A 25979-nucleotide genomic window follows, 5' to 3' on the forward strand; every position below is an offset into this window, starting at 1 on the left:
AGCCTTTCTTTGTTTCCTGTTGGGGTTGAAGTTCATGTGATGTTGACGTTTTCCCTTCTCTCATGTTTTCTCTGTAGATAAGGCAACCGCTTATATCTTGATGATCCAGGTCTTAGACTGGATTAAATCAGATTAAATATGGTTGGTGACTTTTAATTGTCTATATTTCAGCCCGTCTCCCTGGTTCACATGGTTGCAGTCTTAATAGAAGATGATCTATATAAAGCTATATATATATAATAGCACCAAAAATAAACAATACAGTACAGAAAAGAATAAACAGTATAAATGATGGGTAAACCAGTAGAATCAGTATTGAATCTTAAATAAACATTCATTTAACAAGTGATTTCCTGCTTGAACCAAACTTCTTCTTGTAAATCACATTTCTTGCTGTTTGAATATAATGTCAAACAAACACCGGCTTGAGTTTCAATCCCAGCTCACTGCTGTAAATGTGAAACTCCTGGACTGCTGAGTGAGGAGTGAGGTGGTGAACTCTGGGATTTACCGGCGCTATCTTATGTATGTTATCACTTTGTATAATCTGGCAGTGCTTTGTTTTTCCACGTCCTTAAATTACCAATGCTTTCCCACAATTTTATAGTACTATGTTTAGGAAAGTGGATTTCCTGGAAAAGGAAGCCCCATTTAAACCCTGGTCAACATTCATTCACTGTTCATTAGTTGACACAGTGTAAAGATGTTGAATTGTTGGCTTTTCTGCTATAAATTTCACATTAGAACACAGTCCAGGTTATGCTAGCCTCAACGCCGTCTCTATTCTCAATTACATATTTCTGTCCATGGAACTTGGAAATGATTTGAGCATTACAGACCAGTATTACCTAGAACTTTATGAAGACACAGACTTAAGACCTGCTGAGTTTATTCTACAATGTCAAACAATTCAACATCTAAAATCCGTCCTGTGAGAGGCGTTGGGTAGCTCAGCTTCCCATTTGCCACCACCGACCAAAGACTGAGTCCTGCCAGCGCACCTGACCGCCCTCTGTCTCTCTCTCTGCTGTCTCAACAATTAAATCAGTCAAGGTGAGTGGACTACCCACTCTCTTTCACTTTAGGGGAAAAAAAGTCCAAATAGTTAAAAGCATAAGCCGGTGTAATAGTCCACTTTATGACCCACAATACAAACCATTTGTCTTTTTATGAAACATCTCACCTGTATGTCAGCAGTTGCCATGGAGATTTTGTGCAGATATGCAAGGCTCTGCTTAATGGGCTGACCTTAACCTTGCTCTTTCTCGGCTCTACTCTTTCCTGATGTTACACAAACATGGGCGTACTTTATATGGTAAATCAATATTTCAACAGTAGTCTCTTCCTTTATCTTTCCTTCAAACACATTAGCATTCCTTTGATATCGATTCAGCCCCCGATAATAATAAGAAAACTTTTCCTACAATTAAAATATTGCTTTGATACTTGTACGTCTGTTGTACGTCTTATATCTGGCTTGAAGTGCTTTTTTCATAACCTTGAACCACCATTTACAAACCTTTCCCTTCCCCCATCTGCATTTCTCTCTCTGCCCCCTTTTGACCCTCAGTCCTGCTCTCTCTCTCTCTCTCTCTCTCTCTCTCTCTCTCCTGCAAGCTGTGTCTCTTTCCTGTGTGCTGGGGGGCCAGCGGAGGGGAAATACACCAAGAAAGAAAAGCACTCTCTGAGTTCAAGTGCACAGGCTTAAAGGCACAGCTGGCTTCGACAACGGGGGAATATGACAAAGGGGGGACCAGTTGTGGAATGGCTGACGAATGACCCACTGACAAGGCGGTTGTGTAGACATGGACGCAGCGATCAGTCAGACAGGGATCATTTCACAAAAAAAAAAAAAAAAAAAGCGGGGAAATGAAAAAGATGTGAACAGGAAAACAGTGAAAAATATGTCTCCTCCCCTTTTCCTCTCTCCACATATACTCCTCCTATTCCCTCCCACCTTCCTTTCTTTCCGCCTCTGTCCCTCCCTCTCTCCTCTCCTTCATTTCTACCCTGCATGCACACTCACACACACTCACTCACACACATACACACACACACACACACACTCTCACACACACACACACACGATGACTGATGACTTCTCCCTCCTTCTCTTGCATTCTCCGTTTTCTCTGCTCTCCCTGCACCACTAAGACTTTTGTGTGTTTGTCCTCTCGGTTATAGCGTATGGTGGAACCCGTTCTGCACAGCTCTAGCACATGCTATCCCAGCCACAAACTGAGCAGCAGCAGCTCTACCTGCCTCTCACTTTACTGCCTGTGACTTCAGCTGCCTCCCTTCCTGTACTTTTCCTCACGGCGTTGCTGTCCTTTGTCCGTAAGGCATGTTTCCCCTTCAAAGTCCTGAGCATTGGAGGGGTGAAGAAAGAGAAATGGTGTCTGAGGAGCAGATGAGACAACGGCGGATAAAAGCGGTGAAAAGCTTGGAGTAAAACAGAGATGCGAGGCTGCAAGTCAAGAGGGAAAGCGCTAACTTGAGAAGAGGAAGAGGGGACAGAAAGGAGGAATCAAGTTGAAAACGGGAAAGAAATGCGGGAAAAGGTAAAAAAAAAAAAAAAAAAAAAAAGTCAGACCTGAAATTTTTTCATGTTATTTCCTTTTTGGACTGTTAGTTAGAAACAAAACTAATCGTGTACAAACATCATTTTTGTCTTTCACTGTTTTTGCTGTCTGTCTTGTCCTGATTTCTCTTCTCAGCTCTGGGTTGGTTTCTCTTGGTTTGTATACCTAAAGTCAACATTTTCTTCACGCTTCTGTCATATTCCATATGCATATTTGCTGAAGGAGCTCTTGCCTGAAATCAAGTGTGGTGTTAGTAAGAGGCTGAGGCTGGTTTTGGGGCCCAGTTCTGAGGATGAAGGCGAAGGAAGAACAGGGTCGGGGCATTTACTTTTGTGCCGTTATTGTGTTGGTCACTCTTTTTGTCAGTCTTCATCTTCATATGCAGGATTCAGTATTCTGAGATTGGGTTTGGCCTAATTGGTGTTAACCTTCAGCTGATATGAGGATGACTCAAACTATTTGAATTATTTGTCCGTCATCCTACCTGCTGTGGAACTGACCGATTCCACCCGGGCCTTATCTGTAACACCTAACTCAGTTAGTCACTGCCCAGTTTGTTCTCAGCCCTGCCTCCATTCTTTAATATCCACAAGTTAGTGTTGTTCTATTCATGCTCTTCGGTCTGTCCATCTCCACAGAGATTTGATATGAGCTCTCGGTCCCCGTACCCCTGAATGCAAGTGCAAACAAACTCAAACATACCCCAGTTGTCCACAGGCCGGGGTGCACCATATGGCAGAAGGCAGAGATAAGATTTTTCTGATCGGTGGATCAGAGGTTGGTCGTGGGGATCAAGGTAGTCATGGTAATGTTGTTTTGGGAACATAGTCTAGGACAGCTGAGTTTGATGATCGGAGGCTGGTTTGCACCAACAGACAGACCACTACCACAATTAAACACAGATATTAGTTCTTGTGATGGAGGACTCGGTAAGATGATCAAACTAAGCTCATAACAGAAACAAAGTTAGCTGAAAATGTAATTTTAGACGTTATGATAGTATCTGTGGTCAATATCAGACAATACCCAGTGGCTAGGTTGAAATATGTACTTCGGCAGTGAAGTTCCTCAGGAGCACCATAAACCCTATATTGAGTTTAGCTTTCAACTCTCCACAGTGAGAAACTATACAGCAGTGGATAAATGTGGAAACAAACCTCAAGACCAAGGTGCAGAGAAGGTGCTAATGGTTAGTCTTGTGCAAAGGATCAAAACAGTCAATGCACCAGTTCTGGACTAGATCATCGTTACACAATCTGCCAAATATGTTTTCATATCGCAGAATATGGTGAAAAACTGCCATAATCACAACATACGATAATCACAATAGTCAATTTAGATATAGTTGATTTATAAAACTAAGAACCAAACAGACACCTTGCACAAGAGATTTCTCTGCATTTTCTGACAGTAAAGAAATCGCTCAAAACTAATCATTTCAGCCCTTCTAGCCTAAGAAATGTGGAGCAAATCACAGAAATGGTTTGGATAACTATGCCACACGCTGACCTTGATGTCTGAGCGTGGTGTGTTGGGGGAATAATGCTCAGCGCTGGAAGCTTGTCGTGGCACTTCAGTGTAGCTGCTACATTTCTGTATTCACCACATTCACCCAATACAGCTGCATGAGAGCTGTCTGCCTTATACACCTGACTGTTTGTTGTCTCTAATATCAAACCACTTGCTTTTCACTTCCTGCCTTGTTTGTTTGCCTAAACATTCACGTCAACAGTCTTCATGTCCTCCCGTTTATATTATAATCTTGAATCAATCTTCCCATTTATATTATTTACGAATAAATATTTGGACAAACTCTTATATTAAATTCTTCGGATTTGCATTGTAAATAAAATGCGAAACATTTTTCTAACACATCTGTGGTTTCTGCACATTTTGCAGAGAATATGAAGCGTTTAATGAATATAGCTCATTGATTGCTGCAGTGGCATAAAGACGGCCATTATCATATCATAACACTTAAGTCGTAAGAGCATCTGAAGCATACGAGTACATCTACTTCTCCGTAACAATGCTGAGTAGTTTGACAGATTGAATTAGCCCACATTCATGGTACTGACAATGAATGTATCAGTTATTTAAAACCTCTTCATCTTGAGGCCGTCGCTTACTGATCCCAGCACATCTAAACGTTAGAGCGCAGAGGAAGACGTTAATGTGTTTCTCCTTATAAAACATAACTCGACCTTGGCTATCAATTATACAGTTCTGGTGTAAAAGACATGAGAAAGGGCCACACGCAGCAGGCAGCGTGGTCCGACGTGGAAAGAAAGCACCGCATCATGTGACCAGCGCTCTCTCACAGTCTAAGTGAGAGCTATTCCCCCCAGAGTCACTGATCCAGTTGCATCAGTGTTTGTCTGCCTTCACCAGGACATGGGGCTCAGATGGGTCTGGAGCTGTGAAAGACCCATCTGGATACCCCCAGGGCTTTCCTACTTCATAAGCTCAACGCTGATGTTTCTTCAGAGCACGAAGTTTTACCAGTTTGAGTCTTTAACTGGTATGAAACATGAAGTATGAGTTGGCCTGTGACTTGAAGACTCACAGAGTAAATAAACAGGGCTGTTGCTGAACTTCAAATGGCTATTGAAAGAAATCTTGCACGGACTTTTATGCTAAAATAGTTCTGGTATTAGACCTCTCTCTTCTGTCTCTACTTTTAAATTATTTACCTCAGATGACAGCTGCAGTTGTTAAGGTGTTTAAGTATGTATCTCTATCTCAGTAGTCTGAATCCCAAAGTGGGGCTGCAAAAGAGAGCAAACATGCATTTCATTGTTTGCATTATTAAAATTCTGATCTGCGTGGGTCTGAGCCTCTCCCACATGAGCAAGTTTAAGGAGCAAATATCAGCAACGAGGGAACTCTTCGTTCATATTAAGTCACGTTAACCTTTCTTTGAATACCGTTTATTCTCTGGTGTCCTGAAGCATCAAGAAATCGCAGGCCCTGTAGTTTACGTGTCATCCTGACATTATATGAGGTTATATGATTTTAAGGTGTCTGAAGTACAACTAGTTGATATTTCATTTTAGCACAGAGTAGCTTTGCCGTGCTGGGTCCATTGTGTTTTTGTGTTTTTCTTCTCTCCCCATGCCGCGTCACAATCTCTCCCAGTTACCGACTTGATATTAATGAATAGTTTCCTGGTGGAGGGGCCAGGTGGCTGCGTTGTGCATTCAGATGGAGGCAGCGGCGGGGAGGTGGGGGTTAATATTTGCAGGCTGTAGGAATGTGTTTGGAGTCAGCAGTGAGAATTCCTCAGTTCTACATTAGTAGGTCACAGTGCTGCCTCTTACTGTCTCAATTCCCCTTTTCCCCTCTTCCCCCACGTCTGTTCTCTTGTCTCCCTCCACCACCAGGTCTCACATTTGATCTTTATCGCCATGTTCCTAACCCTGATTCGGTCTTAATGCATGTTTCTTTCTTCTATGTTTTTGAGTCTCCTCCTTCCTCTCAGGTGTCTCACAGACATCTTAAGAGTCTTAGGAGTTTTGGGTTGACGGAAAAGTGAGAGCTTGTGAAACCATGTGTGAGACAGTGATAATTCTAGCACAGCTCTCTCTCTGTCTCTCTCTCTCTCTCTCTCTCTCTCTCTCTCTCTCTCTCTCTCTCTCTCCCTCTCTCTCCTGCTGGCCTCGTGCCCTCTTCAGTACATCACTCATTTATGATTTATGGAGCAGGTTCCTGAGGAATGGTGCATTGTTTTTTTTTTTCATACCTTGTCAGTTTGATCACCTGTGGACCCAAATGTTGTCACCATCTGCCTAGAAAAACTGTCGTCATAGATATCATAGATCAGCTATACTTAGATTTCTTACTAGTTGAAATCAGGACGAGAGTCACACGGACAGAAAATCAGTTTCCTTGATAGCTGACAGAAAATAGTGAGTTTAGTGTTGTGTGCATACTATAAGTCAAGGCTTAGCACTAACATTTTGTGAAATGCACTAATGTGTTTTTTTTCCGAAAGGGTGTTAAAGTTGGTATGTGATAAATTGATGTTGATATTGAAACCTGTTAGCTTAGCATAAAGACAACAAACGGGAAAAACCTGGTTCAGTGCAAACATGACAGCTGCCTTGAATCACTGCTAAATCTCACTTCATTACACACAGTGTCCTCACTGCTTAATCCATCAAATAAACTGTAAAGTGTAAACATGTCAGTGGGTGTAGGTAAACTAATCTTCGGCTAACCAGTCGCTAGTAGTAGCTTCATGTTTATTAAAGGGAAATCTATGGAAATGAGTGTTTACAGATCTGCTTATCCAAGTGAATATCACAAAATATCAAACCAGCACTTTAACCAATTACTCAACAATCGACTGTTTAACTTTTTATCAGGCAAATATGACAAATATTAACTTTTTTAGCTGCGGGGAAACTCCTTCGCTTCCCCCGTTCCTGTTCCTTTGTTTTTTTGAGCATTTTATAGCTCAATGAATGATCGGCCACTTCTTTTAAAAATAACCGTTATTTGTACCTCTAAAGATGTATATAAGTTTAAACACCAAGTGGTTTGAAGTGTCACTACGTCTCCTGCTGCAGCATATTGATGGCATTCACAAGGCTGTCCATTATACTTTGCATTGATACACATGGTCTGCAGTGGCATCAGAGGTGTCAGCCGCCCACGTCATAACGACACGACACCCTCGAGTGTGCCAGCTCTGTGGTGCCAGACAGAGAGGAGAGAGGTGGGTATGGTGTGAAGAAAGAGGGGGGAAGGAGAACTGAAAGCATACAGAAACAGGGAGGTAGAGACAAGCGGGGGAAAACAGCTAGAGATAAAATGTGTGAGGGAGGAAGAAAGGCTTTGATGCTGTTTGATGCTGGAGCAGTGGCAAGATAAGAAAGTTGAACGCTGGGAGGAGAAGAAATCATTTGTGTTTATTGTCTGACCCTTCAGTGATTCATTGGAAAACGAACCTCAGCTGCTCCTAAGCCAATAAAAATTAGTCAGTATGACAGTGAAGGTGGTGGTTCATATAGTAACCACTACACATCAGTATATAAAATATCATGCCAGAAAGAAATCGGAAGTAAAAGCCTGCCATTACTGCCTGCTGCCCCTCAGGGTCACATATGTAGGATGAAAGGAAGGGTTGCAGTTTGCAGCTTTTACAGAGAGATGGAAAGGTCAGGAAGTGGCCCCAGCACAAACACCAGGCGCATTGTCCAAGTTCAAGGTAACTGTGAACGGGGTTTTTCTCTGACAAGTCCTCTGATAAGTCCTCTGATGATTTCCTGTTTTTAAAACGGTCATAATTAGCTGACAACATTGCCTTTGGCCTTTGTGTCTCGCTGTTATAATTGTAAACTAATTATGTCAGTGTCATTTATCTAATTGGTCGGCAGATTTTCTGCATAGATTGTGCAGAGCAGTGCTGCCTGCTTGGCTTTGAAGAATTAGCTGCAAAGCGTCATCTTATAAAATGTCGTGTGTGTGTATGTGCCCACACGTGGCCTGTGCTCAGGTGTGTCGGCTCGGTCCTTTTAGGCACTGAACAAGGTCACAGCCAAGGGGTCAGATGTCAGGGCAGCGTGTCCCCTCCTCCTACCAGCCTCCCTCCCTTCCTCCCCCTCTGTTGTGTCTGTCCGGCCGTCAGCCCCTCATTAACTTCTCAGGGGGATTTCCTGTTCGCCTCCTTCACTTCCCCGTTCCTGTTCCAAAAGGAACGCCATATTAGCTCTTTTTTACAAAATATGAATAATTAAAGGCCTAAATTGCACTGAATATGCAAAGTAACTGCCTGAAAGTTGTAACTACATGCTAGCAATGAAAAAGGTAGTCGGAGCACAGCAAAACCGGCTACAGTGCCAAACCGTTGGGAAGAGGACGTCTGTAATTGATGACTTTGTGCTCTCAATAAATACTGTACAACACACACACATACACATATACGCACAAGCACAGGGACATAATTCAGACTCTGACTCACTCCCTTTAACAGAAAGTCAATAACAATACAGGAATGATTAATCAGTCCCTCCGTGGTCCCTCCCTCTCTACTCACCACCTTCCACTCTCTCGTCTCAACCCCACTCACCCTCTCTCAGCTCAGTATTGATCTGAATGCATTTGCTTCCCATTTATCCGTTAGTCTCCCTCCCCCATCACGTATGCACCGCCACTGCATCGAGTGGTCACAAAGAACCTTCCACACAGGAGTATCTTCGGTGCACGTGAACGACACACACTCACAGACACAGGCATGTGCAGCCAAAGCAAACACACATCCCAGCGGTGTGCACGGCGACCGATACTCTGATAGGTACTACACTTAACTGTATTGCACTGAGGGATTTGGTTTGATTATTCTGGAGTGCAAATTAGAGAGGTCCTTTTCATAGCGCAGGTGCTTTATGTGTGTGTGCTTGAGTTTGTGTGTTGCACACACACATTAGCCTAAACACAAAGCGGCATTCTTACAGGTTTAACTGACAGCTCATTGACCCCCCCCCTTGCTTTCCCCATTGCCATTCTGGTTGGTGGTACACAGGTTGCCATGACACCAGACTGTTTTGTCTGCCCTTTGACCTCTTTTAGGGGTTCCGTGGTCAATCAGGCATTACATGTGAGGGGCAAATAGAAGGGAGTAGAAAGAGTGGGGGGTGTATTTCCCGTGTAAAAATGAGGTCCGAAAGGTCCGCCTATACATCCACTTTGTATGGAGCAGGAGGCAGGGAGCCTCCGAGAGACTCACAGTGAAACAAAGACACATGTGCACGTACAGGCATGGCAGTGCTCTGCAAGGGTAAATGAACTAGGCTGGAGCTCCCAGGGGGTGGGGAGTTATTATGTTCATTGTGCAGTCGGCCAGCTAAAGCTGTTTGGCTGCTTCTTTTGAAGTTATATTTATCAAACTGGAGCAGGAGGCTTAGCGCTCCGAGCTGGTGTATCGCTTTGTCCACAAAAAAGAATGCATGTGTGCACTGAGATGGCTTTTAGATACCAGGACTCAAACACCCTTAAATGTTTATCTAAACAATCCCAAACAGAAAATTAAGCATGAAAAAGAAATTATATTAGAGTGTTTATCATCAGTACTGTCCTGCCCCGATACCTTCAAGTGGTGAAACACTGACATGAGAGTGTATAATTATCCTCTGTGATTTCCTCATAGCAAACAGAAAGCTAATCATATTGACATAAACATCCAAGCGTTTATTAACGGCAGCACCTGAGAAGCAAAGTAAAGCACTGGAGCATTTACAGTAACTTTTTAAATTAGGAAAATTAAAAGTTGGATTTGAAAATTGAATAGATTTTTGCAGTGTTAGAAAAATGTAAACATTGATTCATCTCCCATTTTATTTCATGTGATGGTAACTGGCTGTGGCCATTCAAAGACTGACATAAAGAACCAAATGTGTTGTTATTTTTTTCCAGTTTAATTTATTAGTTTGAACATGACTCCAGTGTCGTGTCTGGGAGCTGTTCTCCTGAGTAGCTCGGTGGCTTTTCAACGGTCTTAGCCAGTGACGCCTCCACTGTTGCATGGACTGAACCTGTGACCTCTTGGTTAAACAGCCTTTATATTCAGCTTGTCTCCCTCTAACTAACGTGTGTGTGTGTGTGTGTGTGTGTGTGTGTGTGTGTGTGTGTGTGTGTGTGTGTGTGTGTGTGTGTGTGTGTGTGTGTGTGTGTGTGTAAGGGTGTGTGTGTGTGTGTGTGTGTGTGTGTGTAAGGGTGTGTGTGTGTGTGTGTGCTCTATGTTTCAGCCGGTCTCTCCTTCCCGTTTGAGGTACACACCTGGGACACTGTGAGTAATCTCAATAAATCAAAGAAAAAATATTTTTCTGTTATACATTTTGCTCATCCAGTTATTCACCAATTCACATATTAATTTGCATTTATCTCTGCTCTTTCTCTGTATTTGACATGATTCAACAATAATGTGAAGGTTTAATGCATTTTGACTTGATCTGTTTAAATGTATGTGCGCTGTCAATACTGTAAACTTGTGCTGACTTATGCACTTTCCGACCTACAGCATATCTCAGTAAGTACACAGTCATAAACGCATGCACAGACATTTCATTTCTCCATTCACGAGTCCGTTCATTACCTCTCTATGCAAACGCTTATACACACATTGGGTGAGTAATTTGAGCCTTTTGAGCATAATAGACTGAAATAACTTCAAGGAGTAATAGGCTTTTTATCTCCTGTAAGGCAAGATATAGGTAATGAGTGCACACTATCAGTTAAATTGAAAATATTTATCAAGCCACTGAAATGCTCCAGAAAACCACACACTGGAGAAAAGCTATAAGATCTCAAATTGATTTATATACTGAAATTAAAAAAATTAATAATGATGGTATTTTTGATGATGCAACCACAGATTAAAGTAGGGTGCCGCTGCTTCTGCGCTGCTGTGTTTGGCAAAATAATCAGGCAACCAGTTTTTTATTACCACACCCTCACCACCATCAAAGATCTGCACCCACACACACACACACACACACACACACACCTCCACCACTTTGAAACCCAGCTGTTTAATTTCTAAACACGTACTTTCTTCCATCAAGCATCTGACTGGAAACTTTGCAAAGGAGGAGCTACGCTAAAGCAGACACACACCAATCCCAGCATACGGTTGACAGTTGTGCCATAGCAACAGTTTGGCTAGTTGCCAGGCTGTTGGAGTTGCCAGGCAAAGGGTTCCCATGGCAACATTCATTTTGCCATCTTGGTATAGGAGGCTGGCGTCAACCAAAGCAGATTAGTGTGGGATAGAGCTATTGCTCTCACCTGGGAAAAACACATGCATATTTTAGCAGATAACCTTACTGTGATGTTTCATTATCAGAGATGTTGCATTTCTGCAGTGCAAGTGTGCAACATTTAAACTGGGAACCACGGCTTTGGTGCATGGAAATCATCTGGTATTTTACATTCAAATCTGAGTATTTTCCATCTTTCAGTTAACGCAGATTACATTATGTGCATTTCATCACCCGCTATCACTCCTTTGAATGGGAATCTGTCTGGCTATGCCGACTGGTAAAGCTGCACATTAAGTGATATCCCGGTGTTTGCTGCTATATGCAGGTGGTGATAAAGTATGGGAGGATTTTGAACTTGAAGGGAGACCACCCCCACTTATGAATCACACCAGATATTTTTCACAGTGGAGTACTCTTTCACTGGCTGCTTCAGGGTGGAGTGAGCAAGAGAGAGAGAGAGGGGGAGAAGGATAGCTGACATGGCACAATTACACTGCATTTCTGCGTGATTTGACTGTGAAAATACTGCAGACACTGGGTAGAAAGTAAAGGGTTGTGGGTGTGAGAAAAGGCTGACCAGTGTGTGTGGATGTGGATAGAGAAGGCAGGAGGGGGGTGTGAAGACAGGGGGTGGTTAAAAGGGTAAGAGGCGGGAAATGGGGACCCATGAGGGCTAAAGCAGAGAAAAGGTTGAGTGAACGAAGAGAGGAGGGGGTGCACTTTGGGACAGGAGAGTGAAAGGGAGCGGCAGAAAAGACGGGATTAGGACAGTAAACACATACCAAAAGACAAAAGAGAAGAGGAAGATAGGACGCTAATTCACCTGGCGTCATTTTTACAATTACAGCAGCACATTGATCGATTGGCCACATGATTAAAACTATCTAGTTTATTCGTCTCTGTGTTTGTCATTGTTAATCCACAGCTGCACAGTTCAGCACGAGGCCTGCAGAAACATAGGTGCGGTCACTGGTTCTTTTCTGGATTGTGTTGCTTCTTGAGCAGACGCCGTGCTGCTCGCAGGGCTCCCACATACCGCTGTCGTTTGTCAGGGTAAATAATCCTCAGGTTGTCTTCATGTTGACTGGATTTCTGTTTTTATAATGTGCTGCGGCAACACTTTAAAAGGCATTTCCACAACATATTGTCTTGCCCAGTCTGAAGCTGTGCTCTAAGTAACATAATACTCCTGGCCCGTAGCTGTTGGAATGTAGCATTGTGCCAGGAAATGGTGTAGCGTAGCACGCAATAACTATGACTTCTACCGAGAGAATCCACAGACCTGAAAACAGCTTTGGTTTAGAAGTAATTTATTCACAGCGTTGGACATAAAGGAAATTCCTTTTTGACTGTGGAGCAGAAGTCGCCCAGATTTAGACATAACAGCTGACAGCAGACTGGATGATGATGACAGTGCTATGGCAGATGGCATTTAACACCCATGAAATCCTGTCAACTTTAAGGAGTATCAGACAGCTGATTTGGACGAAACGCTGCAGCGTGTAAATGTCTGGAAGTGCAGATCCAAACATCGTGGTTAAATTAAAAGTTGGACACAGTGATAATAGCTGGTGATTCATTTTTTGTGAGGGAATATTAACAATAATAATAAGACAAAGAAGAACCTTGCATAGTAATTATAGCAGCAACAAAGCACAAAGGCAAGAAATAATACATATCAAAATAAATAAAGTGTACTGTACGTTATGTACCTGTAACAGCCTGTATGTAACAATGCTAGGCCAAGGCCCGACTGCATTTTGCAGTTGTCAGTGCTGCTCTATTGCAGAATATTAGTGTTGAACGAACGGGGCATAGGAGGAGAACATAGAAGTGCGACGGAGTCACCACTAGAGGGCAACAAGTCCTAAGAAATCTGTGGAAACGCTGTGAATGATCCTAGAAAATTAGGCTTTTGTAGTATTCAGACCTGTATAGATTTGTTGAAGTGGATTTTTATAGCTTTGTTCAAAAATGGGCAAACTTCAGAACAACAGTATTCATTGTCTGTTTTGTTCCATCCAGTTTTACACCTTGTTCTATCAAACTCATCGTTCTCCTACTTTGGTATTTATACGCCCTTTATTTGACTGGCACAGTTACTGCTTGTTTATGAGCTTGTTTTGTTAAATTACCTCCAGAAGGTGTTGATTTTAGTCTGAGCTCCTCCACTACTTCCATTTCTGTGGCACCATTTTGTGTGTAATTTCCAAATAACCCTTATTTCTAGATCACCTTTCCCACTGCAGTCACGACTGCAGATTTATTCCCGATTTCATGTCACAGAGTGGTAAAAAGCATCTCCTCACACAGAAATCACCATTCCTTTCCTAGTACTGATCAAAACAGTCCAGTTTATCCATCATAACCACAAGCTTAGACAGACATGTACCACCAACTGAGCCCGGTGGGAAAAAGCAATGCTTTATTTTGTCATCAATCAAAATGTATTTGCCCAAATCCAAGAGCAAAGAGAAAATAACAGCATGAAATCATTCTTTAGCACAACAAAGCATGCACAAAAGAAAATCAAAGTAGTAAAATCCCCTTTTGAGTCTGAATGTCCCATTCTCAAAACTCACAAAAGATATTCAGTGAGGCGTAATGAAAGTAATGCTAACCGCCAGACTGAAGTGAGAAGTAAAGTAATTGGCTGACTAGCAGACAGGAGCCGACCATGTGTTTAACACCTGCATCAATTCTGCATCACGTCAAATTCTATTTAAATAACATCTGGCTTGACCTGGGACCTGCTGACGAAGATCTTGTCTGGACAGCGTCTCTACAGTCTGTGCTCTGCAGTGTGAGGTAGTTGGTTGTATGGTTTCGCATAATAAACAGCACGGAGATAACTGTACAACCTTCTAGCTTTCCTTGCGGAGTCACTTTTTGCCACCTCTAAAGTACCCCCGCTAGAGAGGTAAGTATGGTGTTACTCAGCCAGAGGATCTCCGAGTGCTTAATGACATGACTTGTATTTTTAAACTGCGACACCTTTTATCTTCTCAGGTCTGCTCAGATACTCTCATCCTTGGGCAAAGTCCTCAGAAGCCTTTTTAACATCCTCGTACACGTGTGTATAATATTTGTAGCAACCGCACGTCTGTTAGTCAGCCCACCTACTGCTTGGTGGGTTGTTGGTTGCATACTAGCAATCAGTGGCTCCCACTGATAGGCAACCTTATGACTATTTTTCCCCATAAATGTCACAAGGAAAGAATGAAATAAATAAATCTTCCAGTCCCTAATGGAGTACAACATGTCAGTGTACATAATACACACCTTTGCTATTGAAACCATGGACTCCCTGCCTGTGCTCGGGAGCGATTCATGTGATTCATGTATTACTACAACAGGTAGTGTAGCCTCGTCTGCCTGCCGTTAAAATTTACATGTCGCTACTACTTTCATGTTAACACTTTGTATAGTCTCCTGCATCTACCAACACACACTATCGCACTAATTTATCCAGTTTTATTACCATAGAACGTCCCCTCCTCCTTCCCTCTCAGCATGTCAGACTGCTGCTTGAGACAGCAGCCATCTGCAGTGCGTTATAGCCGGCTCTCCTCCCCTCCTGGAAGGCAGAGAAATAGGGGGGTATATATCAGAATTGTGCTGATTCGGCACTGTCAGTCCTAGCTTTTTTTTTTTTTTTTTTGTATCATCCACCACACAACACTGCTGTCCTGCCAGACCAGACAGCTGAATGTCTGACAGTCGCAGGGTGTGTGGGTCAAGAATAATGTACACGGGATGAAGGGGCTACATGCCCTGTCGTTCTGTTTCTCTAATGCACCAAAGATTGTTTATACCGGGCATCGCTTATACTTGGCTCATTTTCTGACTTGGCAGATGCTAAACATTGTGCGTGTTTGGGAGCAGATTGTTATATGAACATATTCTCGTGCATCCATGTGCACGTATGCTGCTCTAAAGGCAACACCACAACTGCTCCCGCTCTAAGACAATGTGGATGCATTGACACAGCACGCTTTACTCTTTTTTTTTTTTGCTTTTGTGCACGTACAGTAAGTTGCAAAAACACATGTAATGAGTCGGAACGTGCTGCCAGAAATGTCTCTCATCTCTTGGGATATAACAGTGAACTAGAGCATCCCGATCCTGAGACAGACAAGGCAGACACCATCCCAGACTGATGATGTCATTCCTGTGGAGCACTCCCAGTGCTTTGTCTCAGTGGCACTGCAGAGTGCAGCGGCACACACACACACACACACACACACATACCTGTCTGTGACATTTTGCATGTCACCCAGGTTTGGACACTGCTCCTTAAAAGACAGAGCTGTTTTTTTTTTTTGTTTTTGTTTTTTGTTTTTTTTTTCTTGGTTTTTAAGTCAAAATGGCGTCCCGATAGCCAGTGTCTCGGAAAGTAACGTGGCTTACTCGCAAGAGGGCAAACAGAGTAGAGCGCTTCTGCACTCTGTAATTTATTTATAATAAAAACCTGTGTGCATTAAATGTACAAGAATTTGTCTTGGTGACATTAATGCAGGATCAGGTGGAATATTTGTGCTGCACAAGCACATATTGCACAGGAGCTAACAGTCAGTGCAAAAGGACAGTGCAGAACACACAGTACACAGATCACAGCAGACTGTGTAAACACATTCAGCACGTTGTTTATATGTAAATTCAGGTGGCATGGCATTACAGTATGATTGTGGCTATGGAGGAGGATGTGAAGAGTCGGAATAAGACACTTATGGAGAATAGGATCAAAGCAGGAAATAAATTCAGCTGTACAGAGCTAGAATACCTGCTGCTAAAGTGACACAGATGAGGATATAAGCATTGTGGGTATACCATGAATATTTATGAGGTATTATGAATGTGTAGTGTTGTGTTTTTATTTTAACTTACATTTCTTTAGGGTTGGCCCCCCGTCTTGCATATTTATGAAACAGAAGCCATATCTGAAAGCCTTTAAAACGAAGGTGAAGATCATTTCTTAAATTATTTGAATGTGAATGTGAAAGAGATGGATGTAGTTATATGTCCCTGTACTTTTCTCAGTTTCACAGCATCTATTTCATGTTAGCCGGGGCATTGAATAGCTGCCCATCAGAGAAGTGTTTTTACAGGCCTCAGCCTCTGCTCGTTTCTTCAGGCCAACTAATGTATTTTCTTTGTCAGTTTGCTCTCGTTTTCTCTAAATATGTGACACATCGGCGATAGTCTGTTGTACAACATGGTCAGAACACTTTAGGGCCATTATTGATGCTTACACATCAAGTGTAGTGTTTATGCTCCATCTCGCTGAACAGACAGCCAATCAGTGGATCTAAATTGGATTTACTTTCATTTCTGAATTTCCCTCTGGGCCGTATGATTCTGTTATCCAACAAACACAAGTGCAACTCTCTGTCCTCGCAGAGAGTAGCACAAATATTAGAATCAACCTGCCTTTGGACATGTGAACAGACTGAAGAGACACTTTACATGTATGAAAATATCAGTAGGCTATACTGAAATATTATACACAACACCAAATATGCAAAACTCTTGCAATGTCTTTGTTTAGGTTTGCAAAGTGTGAATGTGCGAGAAGGATATTTTTCTCAGTATCTCCACTGTGTTTAAACAGCCTCCACCATTTGCTGAGCACCTTACTGTGCATTGTCCACCTCTAATGTTAAGCTGTATAATCAAGACGCATTCTTGTAATTGGCAAAGCTTTCCACAAGGGTTTATTTAGTGTGTTTGATGTCACTCCAGCTGCAATTTACAGTTGTGTTGGGGCAACGCCATAAATCCTGTAATCAATTTGATGATGGTATGATTGCTGTACACATAGGAGGAGGCAGTAATGTCAGGCTCTCAGGTTCATGAGACTCCTGGGCTTCATATTTTCTCTCTATTCTCATCCTATTAGAGATTCTGACCCTCCCCCTCCATCCCCACTTTCTGCTAGCCTTTCTGCCACCCACCCTCCCCCACCATCTCCCTCTCTCTCTCTCTCTCTCACACACACTCAAACACACTCTCACACACACACACACACAATTCCCTGCTTTCATAGACACACAGACACACACACACACACACATATAAACACACACACATGCATGCACTCGCTGCACTCTCTTTCCATCTCTCACACGTTCACACACATAGACGTACCTCACATACTGGAGTGTGTGTGTGCGTGTATGTGTGTGTGCCGGGGTGTTACAGAGACGTGAGACTTGAGAAACGTGAGAGAAAGAAGAGGGAGATGGAAGGATGACGACTAGAGAGTGTAAAAAAAGGGATGGAGAAAGGAAGAGAAGACACTTTGAGGTACGCTGAGAGCAAGGAGAGACGAGCGGAGACCGTGAATGCAGCATGGTGGGTAAATGAGTATGCGTGTGTCGTCTGTCAGCGTCGGGTAGTGTGTGCGCTGGCCGGTGTGGTTTGTGAATGCAGAAATAATCAAAGCTTTTCTCCCTTCTTCATTTTCTTCTTGTTCGCAGCTCTGTGTGTTTGTGACAGCAGCCCTGCTGAGACAAAAGGTGAGAAGCTGTCAGCTCTGCTGGTGTTAGTCAGATAGGTATGTAGAGAGAAGAATAATGGAATCAATACTATTGTCTGTATCGTACCTGCCGCTGGGCTCTCTGTCTGGCCCCAGCTTAGACCAAAGGAGAGAGAGAGAGCTGAGAGGAAGCACATACTCACTGTGGCTGGAAAAGAAAAGAAAAGAAGAGGATGACTTTAAGGTGATTGTCTTTCTCTTTTACATTTTCACTAAGTAGATTATGGATTGTAACGCCAGTGTGATATGCCTTTTTATGGGAAACTTTTCCATCATTTATTCCCTGCGTATTTTTCCGTGATAAAACAAGTCATGCTGTTTGTGCATGCGTGTGTGCACTCTTCCCATTGTACGTATTTGTAGTATAGCTTCGATATTCTGTGTCTGTGTTTGCAGACACATAAAAAGGCTTTCCATTGCTGTCTAGACTGCATGTTGCCGTCAAGTCATGTCTAGGTCTCATGTTTGATTTGCACCTTGTTTGACTTCTTACTTTCCTTGAACAGCATATATGTCCAGCATATATGTCAATGATGATGTAACTATAATTACTATATTTATATCTATATATATATATCTATATATATATATATATATATATTTAACATTTGTTACAGAATGGCAGTGTTTCACAATTCGCTTTTCCACCTGCTGCAGTTGTCATGAATGTTTATTTCTGTTGTGCCGTTTGTTTTGGCATCATTAATTCACAGTTTCGTTTTACTGAAGCTGACATGAATTATATGCATGTCAAACAAATCTAGAAGCAACCTCTGCTGCAGACAAATCCATAATTCATTTCCAGGTGAAGTTATGACAAATGTCTGCTATTCCCTCTGGTCTGCTCCTGCTGCCATGTCTTCCACATGCAACATTAACTGAGACGATATCAAAATCACACCTCTGGGTTCCAAAATCCTGAGGCCTGTAGCTCATGAAGTCAACCTGTGGGTAAGACAGAATATGCATTACTGCAGCTCGATTTGGTGCAGGACGATCCACGGGCACATTGCACATATTCACGTTTACGCTTAGGTGTTTGACATGACGACAATATGTTTCCCCGAGCGATTAGTCATAAAACGTGTTAATGCTCCAGGACATTTAAACATATTTAGTCTCCCTGTCTTCATATGTGTCATTCTGTCTGTCTACCAGTGGGTGGCATCGGCTTCCAGTGTTCCTACGCAATTAATACATTTTTTCGTTTATCACCAAAATATCCAGAAAGTTTTCCACTGATTTGGGTACAGTTTTACTGACGCTGAAGTGTCATTATTTTTCTTTATTTTTCTTTATTTATAGGTGTGTCGACGTCTTATATTCCCCGTTGGTACTGCTCATCTTCCTCGTAATCATTTAACTATTTTGGTAAGTAGGAACACAGATGCCGTGTAACTTCTAACACTGAGAAAATATAGTACGCTGTAGTAATAAGTGAAGTACTAGCATTATTTAGTACTGAAGTACTAATTAAAGATATCTTCAAACCTGTAAGACCTGCGCAACTTAAAATGTCTGACTGGATAGAGTTGTGGAGAACACAGCTCAGAAATGCTGAGAAAGTCAAATCCCTCTCTATGACTTCCTTACCTGCTTATAAAATGTTAATACAGTAATTTTATTAATGTTGGTAAATGTTATTACAGTTATTACAAGTAAAAATCCAGGCTGTAATTCTGGTACTATGTGTCCTGCAAATGTATGAAGCTGATTTTTAAAACTAATTTGGCTCACTGACCTCCGAAACGCTGTTAGACATTAATAATAAATCATGTTTTAAAATGTCCGTGACATTTAAGAAGACATTTAAGTTTCAAATAACTTGTTTCTCCTAAATAAATTGGAGAATGTGCTGAACACCGAAAAATGTGAGATTATTTGTCCCTGCTGTGAAAAACTTTGCCTCTGTGTGCTGCTCTGCGGAATAAAACATTAGTGTGGGTGAAATGCGGACAAACGTCATTATTATTGGCTGATTATGTTTTCATTGAACTGATCGATTCTGCTTCTGATCAGCAGTAAAACAGGAGCCCGGTCGGTGCCGCAGAATTCAAATGTCAGATGAGGTCACGTCTTCTGTCTTGGTGCAGCTACTCTGCAGTTCTTTCTTTTAACATGTTTCCTCCGAGCCTTCGTTTGTTCGTTTGTTTGTTTGGTGCATTAACCTGCTTTGTATTGAAATCCTCCCTATGTTTTTTAATTTCACAGTATGCCCCTCTGTCCCTGAGACCCTTAACCTGTGAAGTCAAAGCAGGTCACAGGTGAGGTCCTCGGGAACAGGGCTGCATTCAGTTTCAACGTCCCGTTTAAAAGGAGCATTTTATAAACCACCTTGACATGATGAAAACATGTTTATCCTGACAAAAAACCCTCAGAGGATAAAGCGTCGCCCTGCCTGTCCTCCTGTAGTGTATCTCAGTACGTCTCCTCTATCTCCGTATCTTCACCTGTCATGTCATGACCCAGACTCACTGTACAACATGAGGACAACAGACAGGACAACAGACTCTCAAGGGGGCCAACCCTATTGGCTGGCTTTGTGTTATAGCCTTGAATATGGGCCAGTAAGAAGCCAGCCGAGGGTTGTGACCCCGTCATGTATGGCACCTTCAGTAATCACTGAAGTTTTGACATAATGATCATGTTTTTGTACTTTGTACTGGAAAAGCCACCCTGCTGTTGTGTTTTTGTTGATTATCTTAATAAAATCCACCAAAAAGCTTTTCTAATGTGTGAGTTTATGTCTTTCTGTGTGACGCCCAACATAACTCCACAGGTGTTACGTTCTCAGTCGTCCGGTTTTACTTTAGTCTTACACGAAGCACCGGCTCTTGAATATTAAATGCAATTGAAAACATATTGTGAAGATTATTCTCTGTCCTTTTTAAATGACAGCATCATCTTCCACATGAAACAACAAGTGAAACGTGATGCTGCGAACGTGCTTGTAAATGCTCTGGGCGTGCATAAAAGGGTTTTACCAAAGTGCCCTTGTCAGCACACACATGCTGTGTACAAACAGACACAATGAAGAGCTCTAACACACACACACACACACACACACACACACACATATCTGGGAGTTTCCTTGACTGACCGTCTGACTAGCTATCTGACTTGGGCAGTCCTGGAGCAGACGCTTGCCTAATATTGATCGGTTTGTCTGTGTGGAGACAGATGAATGCATTAATACCCAGCTCACCCTGCCACTGGAAATATATTAAGTTCATGTATTAGGCACCCTGTCTGGTTGTCATGGAGATGCACCGAGAGTAAGGGACCAGGCAGGAGGGGTTGAGGGGGGTGGGGGGTGTAGGGGGATACAGGATGTGATGAGGCAGTCGACTTGATTTGTAGTCCCGCTCCCTCTTCCTCTGTCCCTGCCTCCGTCTGTCACTTGTGTGTCCTCTCTTACCTCTGGCACATTTCATCTCTTTGTTTCAGCTGCCTTCCTTTTCGTTCAACGCCACTTTTTGAATTTTCTGAACTCCACCGGCAACAACGTGCACGTTCTCTGTCTCGCCTCTCGCTGCTATTAATTTTGCTGTCCCTTTTGTTCTTTTCTTGTTTTGTATTGTTCTATTTGGGTTTCATTGTCCAGCTCACCATTCCCACACGACCAGTTAGACTTTTATTGTTTCTATATTTCTCCGGGGTTTTTTTTTTTCCCTGACACGTTTTTCACTTTCTCCCTGCACATACATAAGCATTTAACTCTCTCTACATCTGCCCCTCTGCCCCCCCCCCCCCCCCCCCCTTCCCCACCGCCGCCGCCTCTCTCATTGGCTCCCTGCATCTCTGTGCTCTGCAGTAAAACTGGTGCATTGAGGCAGCAGGAAAAGGGGACTAGAGACAGTAGAAAGGAGGGAAGTACAGAGTGGAGTCTGTGATGCTCCCCTCTTATAATACCCAAGCATGATGAGAAAACATGAGCAAAAGATGCTTTCAAAATCCCTGATGTTATGCAGTGCGTGCGTGTACAATTCATATTCAAGGCTTCATTTTTCAAGCTTCTCCCAGAACATAAAATCTTGGAATTTCCACAGACGCAGTCGCTATGAGATGGATTTGAATCAAAACTGTTGATTTAGAGACATTCACTTGGGTTTGCTGCTCATGTTGGAAAATGTGCACATCTGCTTTGTGGCTCATGTGTATTAGCTTGCTGTGCAGCACCTCTCTAAGTTGCTTTCAGTGCTTCGTTGACGTGGACGACAGTCTTCGCCTGTGTTGGGGTCACGTTTTGACTGTGTACAATATCAGAAATGTGGATGCCTGCTTCACCAAACTGGACGAGATATTTAACAACGAGAGTGTTATTGAGGCTGGCAGAGTGGGTGTGGAAACATTTTTTATAACGGTTTATCATTTTTAATCAAGGCAAATATAATCAGCCTGGTGGTAGCACGTGCAGGTGTGGGGGAACTGGTTTTTTCATGTGTGATGTGGTCCCCTTTTCCAGGTAAAGGCTACGACAAACAGCTGAAGGAAATTCTGGATGCAGAGATCCTGCCCATCGTAGAAGAGTTCGACAAAAAGCTGAACAATGGTCAGATAAACAGTTGCTCTGACAGGCACATAACTGCACATGTAAATGAGTCTTTAGAGCATCAGAATTGTTTAGTAAGGTCAGAAAAACAGGGGCAGTTAGAAATAAGAGATTTCAAAATGATGCCCTAAAGCACACAATTCACCAGGATGTGTTGAGCCAAATATTTCTGTCTTTCTCCTCCTCCTCCTCCTTTCCATCCATCAGACACAGTGTATGAGGAAAGGTTGCAGACAGCAGCAGGCAATTTCATCGCAGCTGCCTCCAAACTGCCTAGAGGTGAGACATGGACTCTTCCCCTATCCTTCATTTTTTCCATCTGTAGTAAGGCCGATATTAGGTCATTACGGCTCAGCTCTGATGTCTGTACTCCTACTGTAATGAGCTAGTTACATTTTTACAGCAAATAGTACGGAGAGAAAAGACTGAGCTGACTCATCCTTCCTACACTAAATCAAGTCGTCCAATCAAAACAATATTTGCTAATCTACGTTAACTTCCTCTTCTTCTTTCCACAGTCTCTGGATGCTTCCCTCCTTGTGGTCAGTGCCTTTCTTCTTCTTCTTCTTCTTCTTCTTCTTCTTCTGCTTCTTTTTTTTTTTTGCCTGTTCAATATAATCATTTATGTTAACAGAAACAAAATCCATGTATCAGTATCTGTTCCACGCACCCGTCAGGTTTTCAGAGTGCAGGTGCAGTATACAACTGTATTACCTGCCAGTACAACTCCTGTGAATTTCCTCTCGACTGTCCAGGTGAGTATTAACAGTCTGTCCAACATGTTGGATTACTGATACTGTTAAATCACAATTTTCAAATAGGGAAAAGGGCGTACTAATCCAGGCTGGATCCATTCTTACATAACTATATTTTCACCTTTATAAACATACGCTCTCAATCCTTGAAATGCTTCTCTTTTGATCCTTGAAATGCTCTTAGCAGAAAACCTGGATTTGAAAAAGAGACCAAGGCATGGTTTTATTTCCACACATTATATCAGAGCCCCCAAGGTAGTCTTTAAGTCCTTGGCTTTTTTATGCAAGGTGACAGTTGACTCCCACACACAATGGTATTCGTATCAACTCCATACAGCACAGCCACTGTTTAGCATATCATCACTTTTACTCCACTCCTCAGAGACTGGGCTTAAGTATTATCATTAAGGAGGGTTCAGACTGCAGGAGCTGCCCCCGTATGAATTTTATCTGAGTGTCTGTGTCTGTCTGTGTGTGTGTGTGTGCTTCTGTCTGTGTGCCTGTGTGTGGCTATATGTTTATTTCAGTTAAAGAAATTAACGTAGTGGAGTATAGCAGGAGCCAAATGTGGTGCGACGTGCCTTTTCCCTTACCAGACAATATCGAGGTGATCTGGAGGTTTGCAGAAGAGGTATGCTTGACACATGGGGACGCAGTCTGGGTCATTGCAATACCTTTAAGGGAATAGTTCGACCATTTTGGGAGATAGGCACATTGACTTTGACAAAGAGTATCACTGGTAATGCAAGACTCATGTTTAATTATGAAAAAGCCAGAAATAGCGCTGCATAAAGACTGGACATTTATTTATTTACACTGTGCACAAATGCAGCAAATTGAGCTCAACAGATCCTCTGCAGGAACAAACTGGTCTTGTGCTTTATGGAGATGGAACGAGAAAGCGTCCACAGTGGATGCAGGATATTTTAGAGCGATGTATTTGTCACATATTGTCAAAGACCACAAGTTGTGCTAAGGAAACCTGCAGATGTTTTATCTGTCAGAGCCAGATGTGATGAGCCAACTGTAAACTGACCAGTCCATAAATTACGTCACCAGCCAGATAATTAATAGTAGCACAGAAATATTTGCAGTCCTCTCATCCATTATTCAACACAACACAAGACAGAGTCATGGTTTGGTTTTCTTTAATACTGCACAGAGCCAGGCTAACATTTCCACCCTTTCTCCTGTCTTTATGCTAAGCCAAGCTAATTAGCTGTTAGCTGTAGTGCTATATTTACCATTAGTAAGTATAATATCAATACCCTCCTCCATTTAACTGCCACCAAGAAAACATTCTCTCAAAATGCCAAACTATTCCTCAAATACTGCTCACAGTTTGTCTTTGCATCTGCACAGATGAATATAAATCTATATGCAGTTTGCTGTTTAAGCTGTGAGCAGTTATTCCTACAGGTGGAAACCCAGCAGGTGGATCAGTTTAAAGAAGTGACTGCAGGGGTGGACACGCTCTATTCTATCCCTTCAACCACCTTGCAGCATCGAGGCACCTACCAGTGTGAGATCCTGTCAGGCCAGCGCTCCATTGTACGACTATACTACTATCTCACAGGTAACAAGATTAACCACTTTGGTGAAAAACAATTGGAAACTGATGACGTTTTTACTGGGACGCAGAATAAATCTGCTTCACACATATTGGCAGATCATGGTGGGTGGATACAGGTGCACTGAATATAATTTGTCTGCATCATATTTATTCTGGTAAAAGGAGGAATATATGCAAGCTTTATAAATATAAATGTTAAAATCATGTTGATAGGGTCAAAGTTTATTTTATTTATCTTGTTAAGTGTAATGGCTCCTGAGATAACAGGTATTTAGAACACATTTTTTATTTTACTTGCTTTTTTGTTGTTATTTTTAGGTGAGTTATTATATAGTTGTTTTTTTTTACTCCCCTGCATTCATTGTCCCGGTCTCTCTTTCTCTAAGTGACCCCCCAGTCTGTGGCAGGCCACACAGAGCTGCAGGAGCTGTTCGACCTGTCTCTGCTCCCAGGAGGGCAGTTACTCCCTGCGCCTGGCGGTCCTCCCCACTCCCCTCTCCTCCCCTCGCCACTGCTTCTCACTGCCTGTTTAACTGCATCGCTGCTGCTGCTGTTCCTCTCCCTGGGGTAAAACTAAACTATTATTGCACTATATGAGACACAAACAACACAGAAGCTTGTAAATGTACACCTTTTCTCTATATAAAATGCCCCGAGCCAACGCATATTTATTAGTTATTATATTGTGCACTTTTCATTGGCTATTTCAGGGCATTGCATTTGTCATCATTAGCAGCACAAACAAGTCATTGTGAACAAGCAGATGGAGATGAAGATTTAGGATCCTGAGGATTATGAAGATTCATGTAGTGTAATAAAGGTGGTCATAGCTGACAGAAAACCTGTGAATGCCTCCTTTGTCCAGTAGAGGGCAGGAGACACCCAGTATTTAGTTTTAATATTTCTATGATTGCAAACTATGATGCATTACTGTGTATTAAGAATCGCTAACAAAAGTAAAAGTAGCTTCACTTTCTGTGCCAAAATGTGAATTTTTAAAAAATTAAGATTCTGTTTATTTTTTCCTTGATAAACGGAATAATTTCTCTGTTGTTCAATTACGATTAAATTTCAAATCCTTTCAGAACAAATAGATTTTTCATTTTAACAGAATATAATATCCCGAGGATTATGAGGATTCACGTAGTGTAATAAAGCTGTTACATCCTGTGGTCATAGCTAACAGAAAACCTGTGCATGCATCCTTTCTCCAGTAG

At 42.3% G+C, this 25979-nt stretch overlaps 1 protein-coding gene across 1 annotated transcript; it reads left to right on the plus strand.

Annotated features, from left to right (window-relative positions):
* Positions 1-10352: 10352 nt before the first annotated feature.
* Positions 10353-25586, plus strand: spaca6 (sperm acrosome associated 6; the record flags this gene model as incomplete). Its single annotated transcript, XM_026293484.1, has 9 exons — positions 10353-10371; positions 22348-22434; positions 22642-22713; positions 22953-22976; positions 23112-23189; positions 23717-23820; positions 24609-24765; positions 25149-25329; positions 25473-25586. Coding segments are annotated over 9 exons (801 nt in total), but the record flags the coding sequence as incomplete, so codon positions are not given.
* Between the last annotated feature and the right edge of the window lie 393 nt (positions 25587-25979).

The sequence above is a fragment of the Mastacembelus armatus genome, chromosome 16 (genome assembly GCF_900324485.2).
Source record: "Mastacembelus armatus chromosome 16, fMasArm1.2, whole genome shotgun sequence".
In the NCBI taxonomy this organism is placed as follows: Eukaryota; Metazoa; Chordata; class Actinopteri; order Synbranchiformes; family Mastacembelidae; genus Mastacembelus; species Mastacembelus armatus.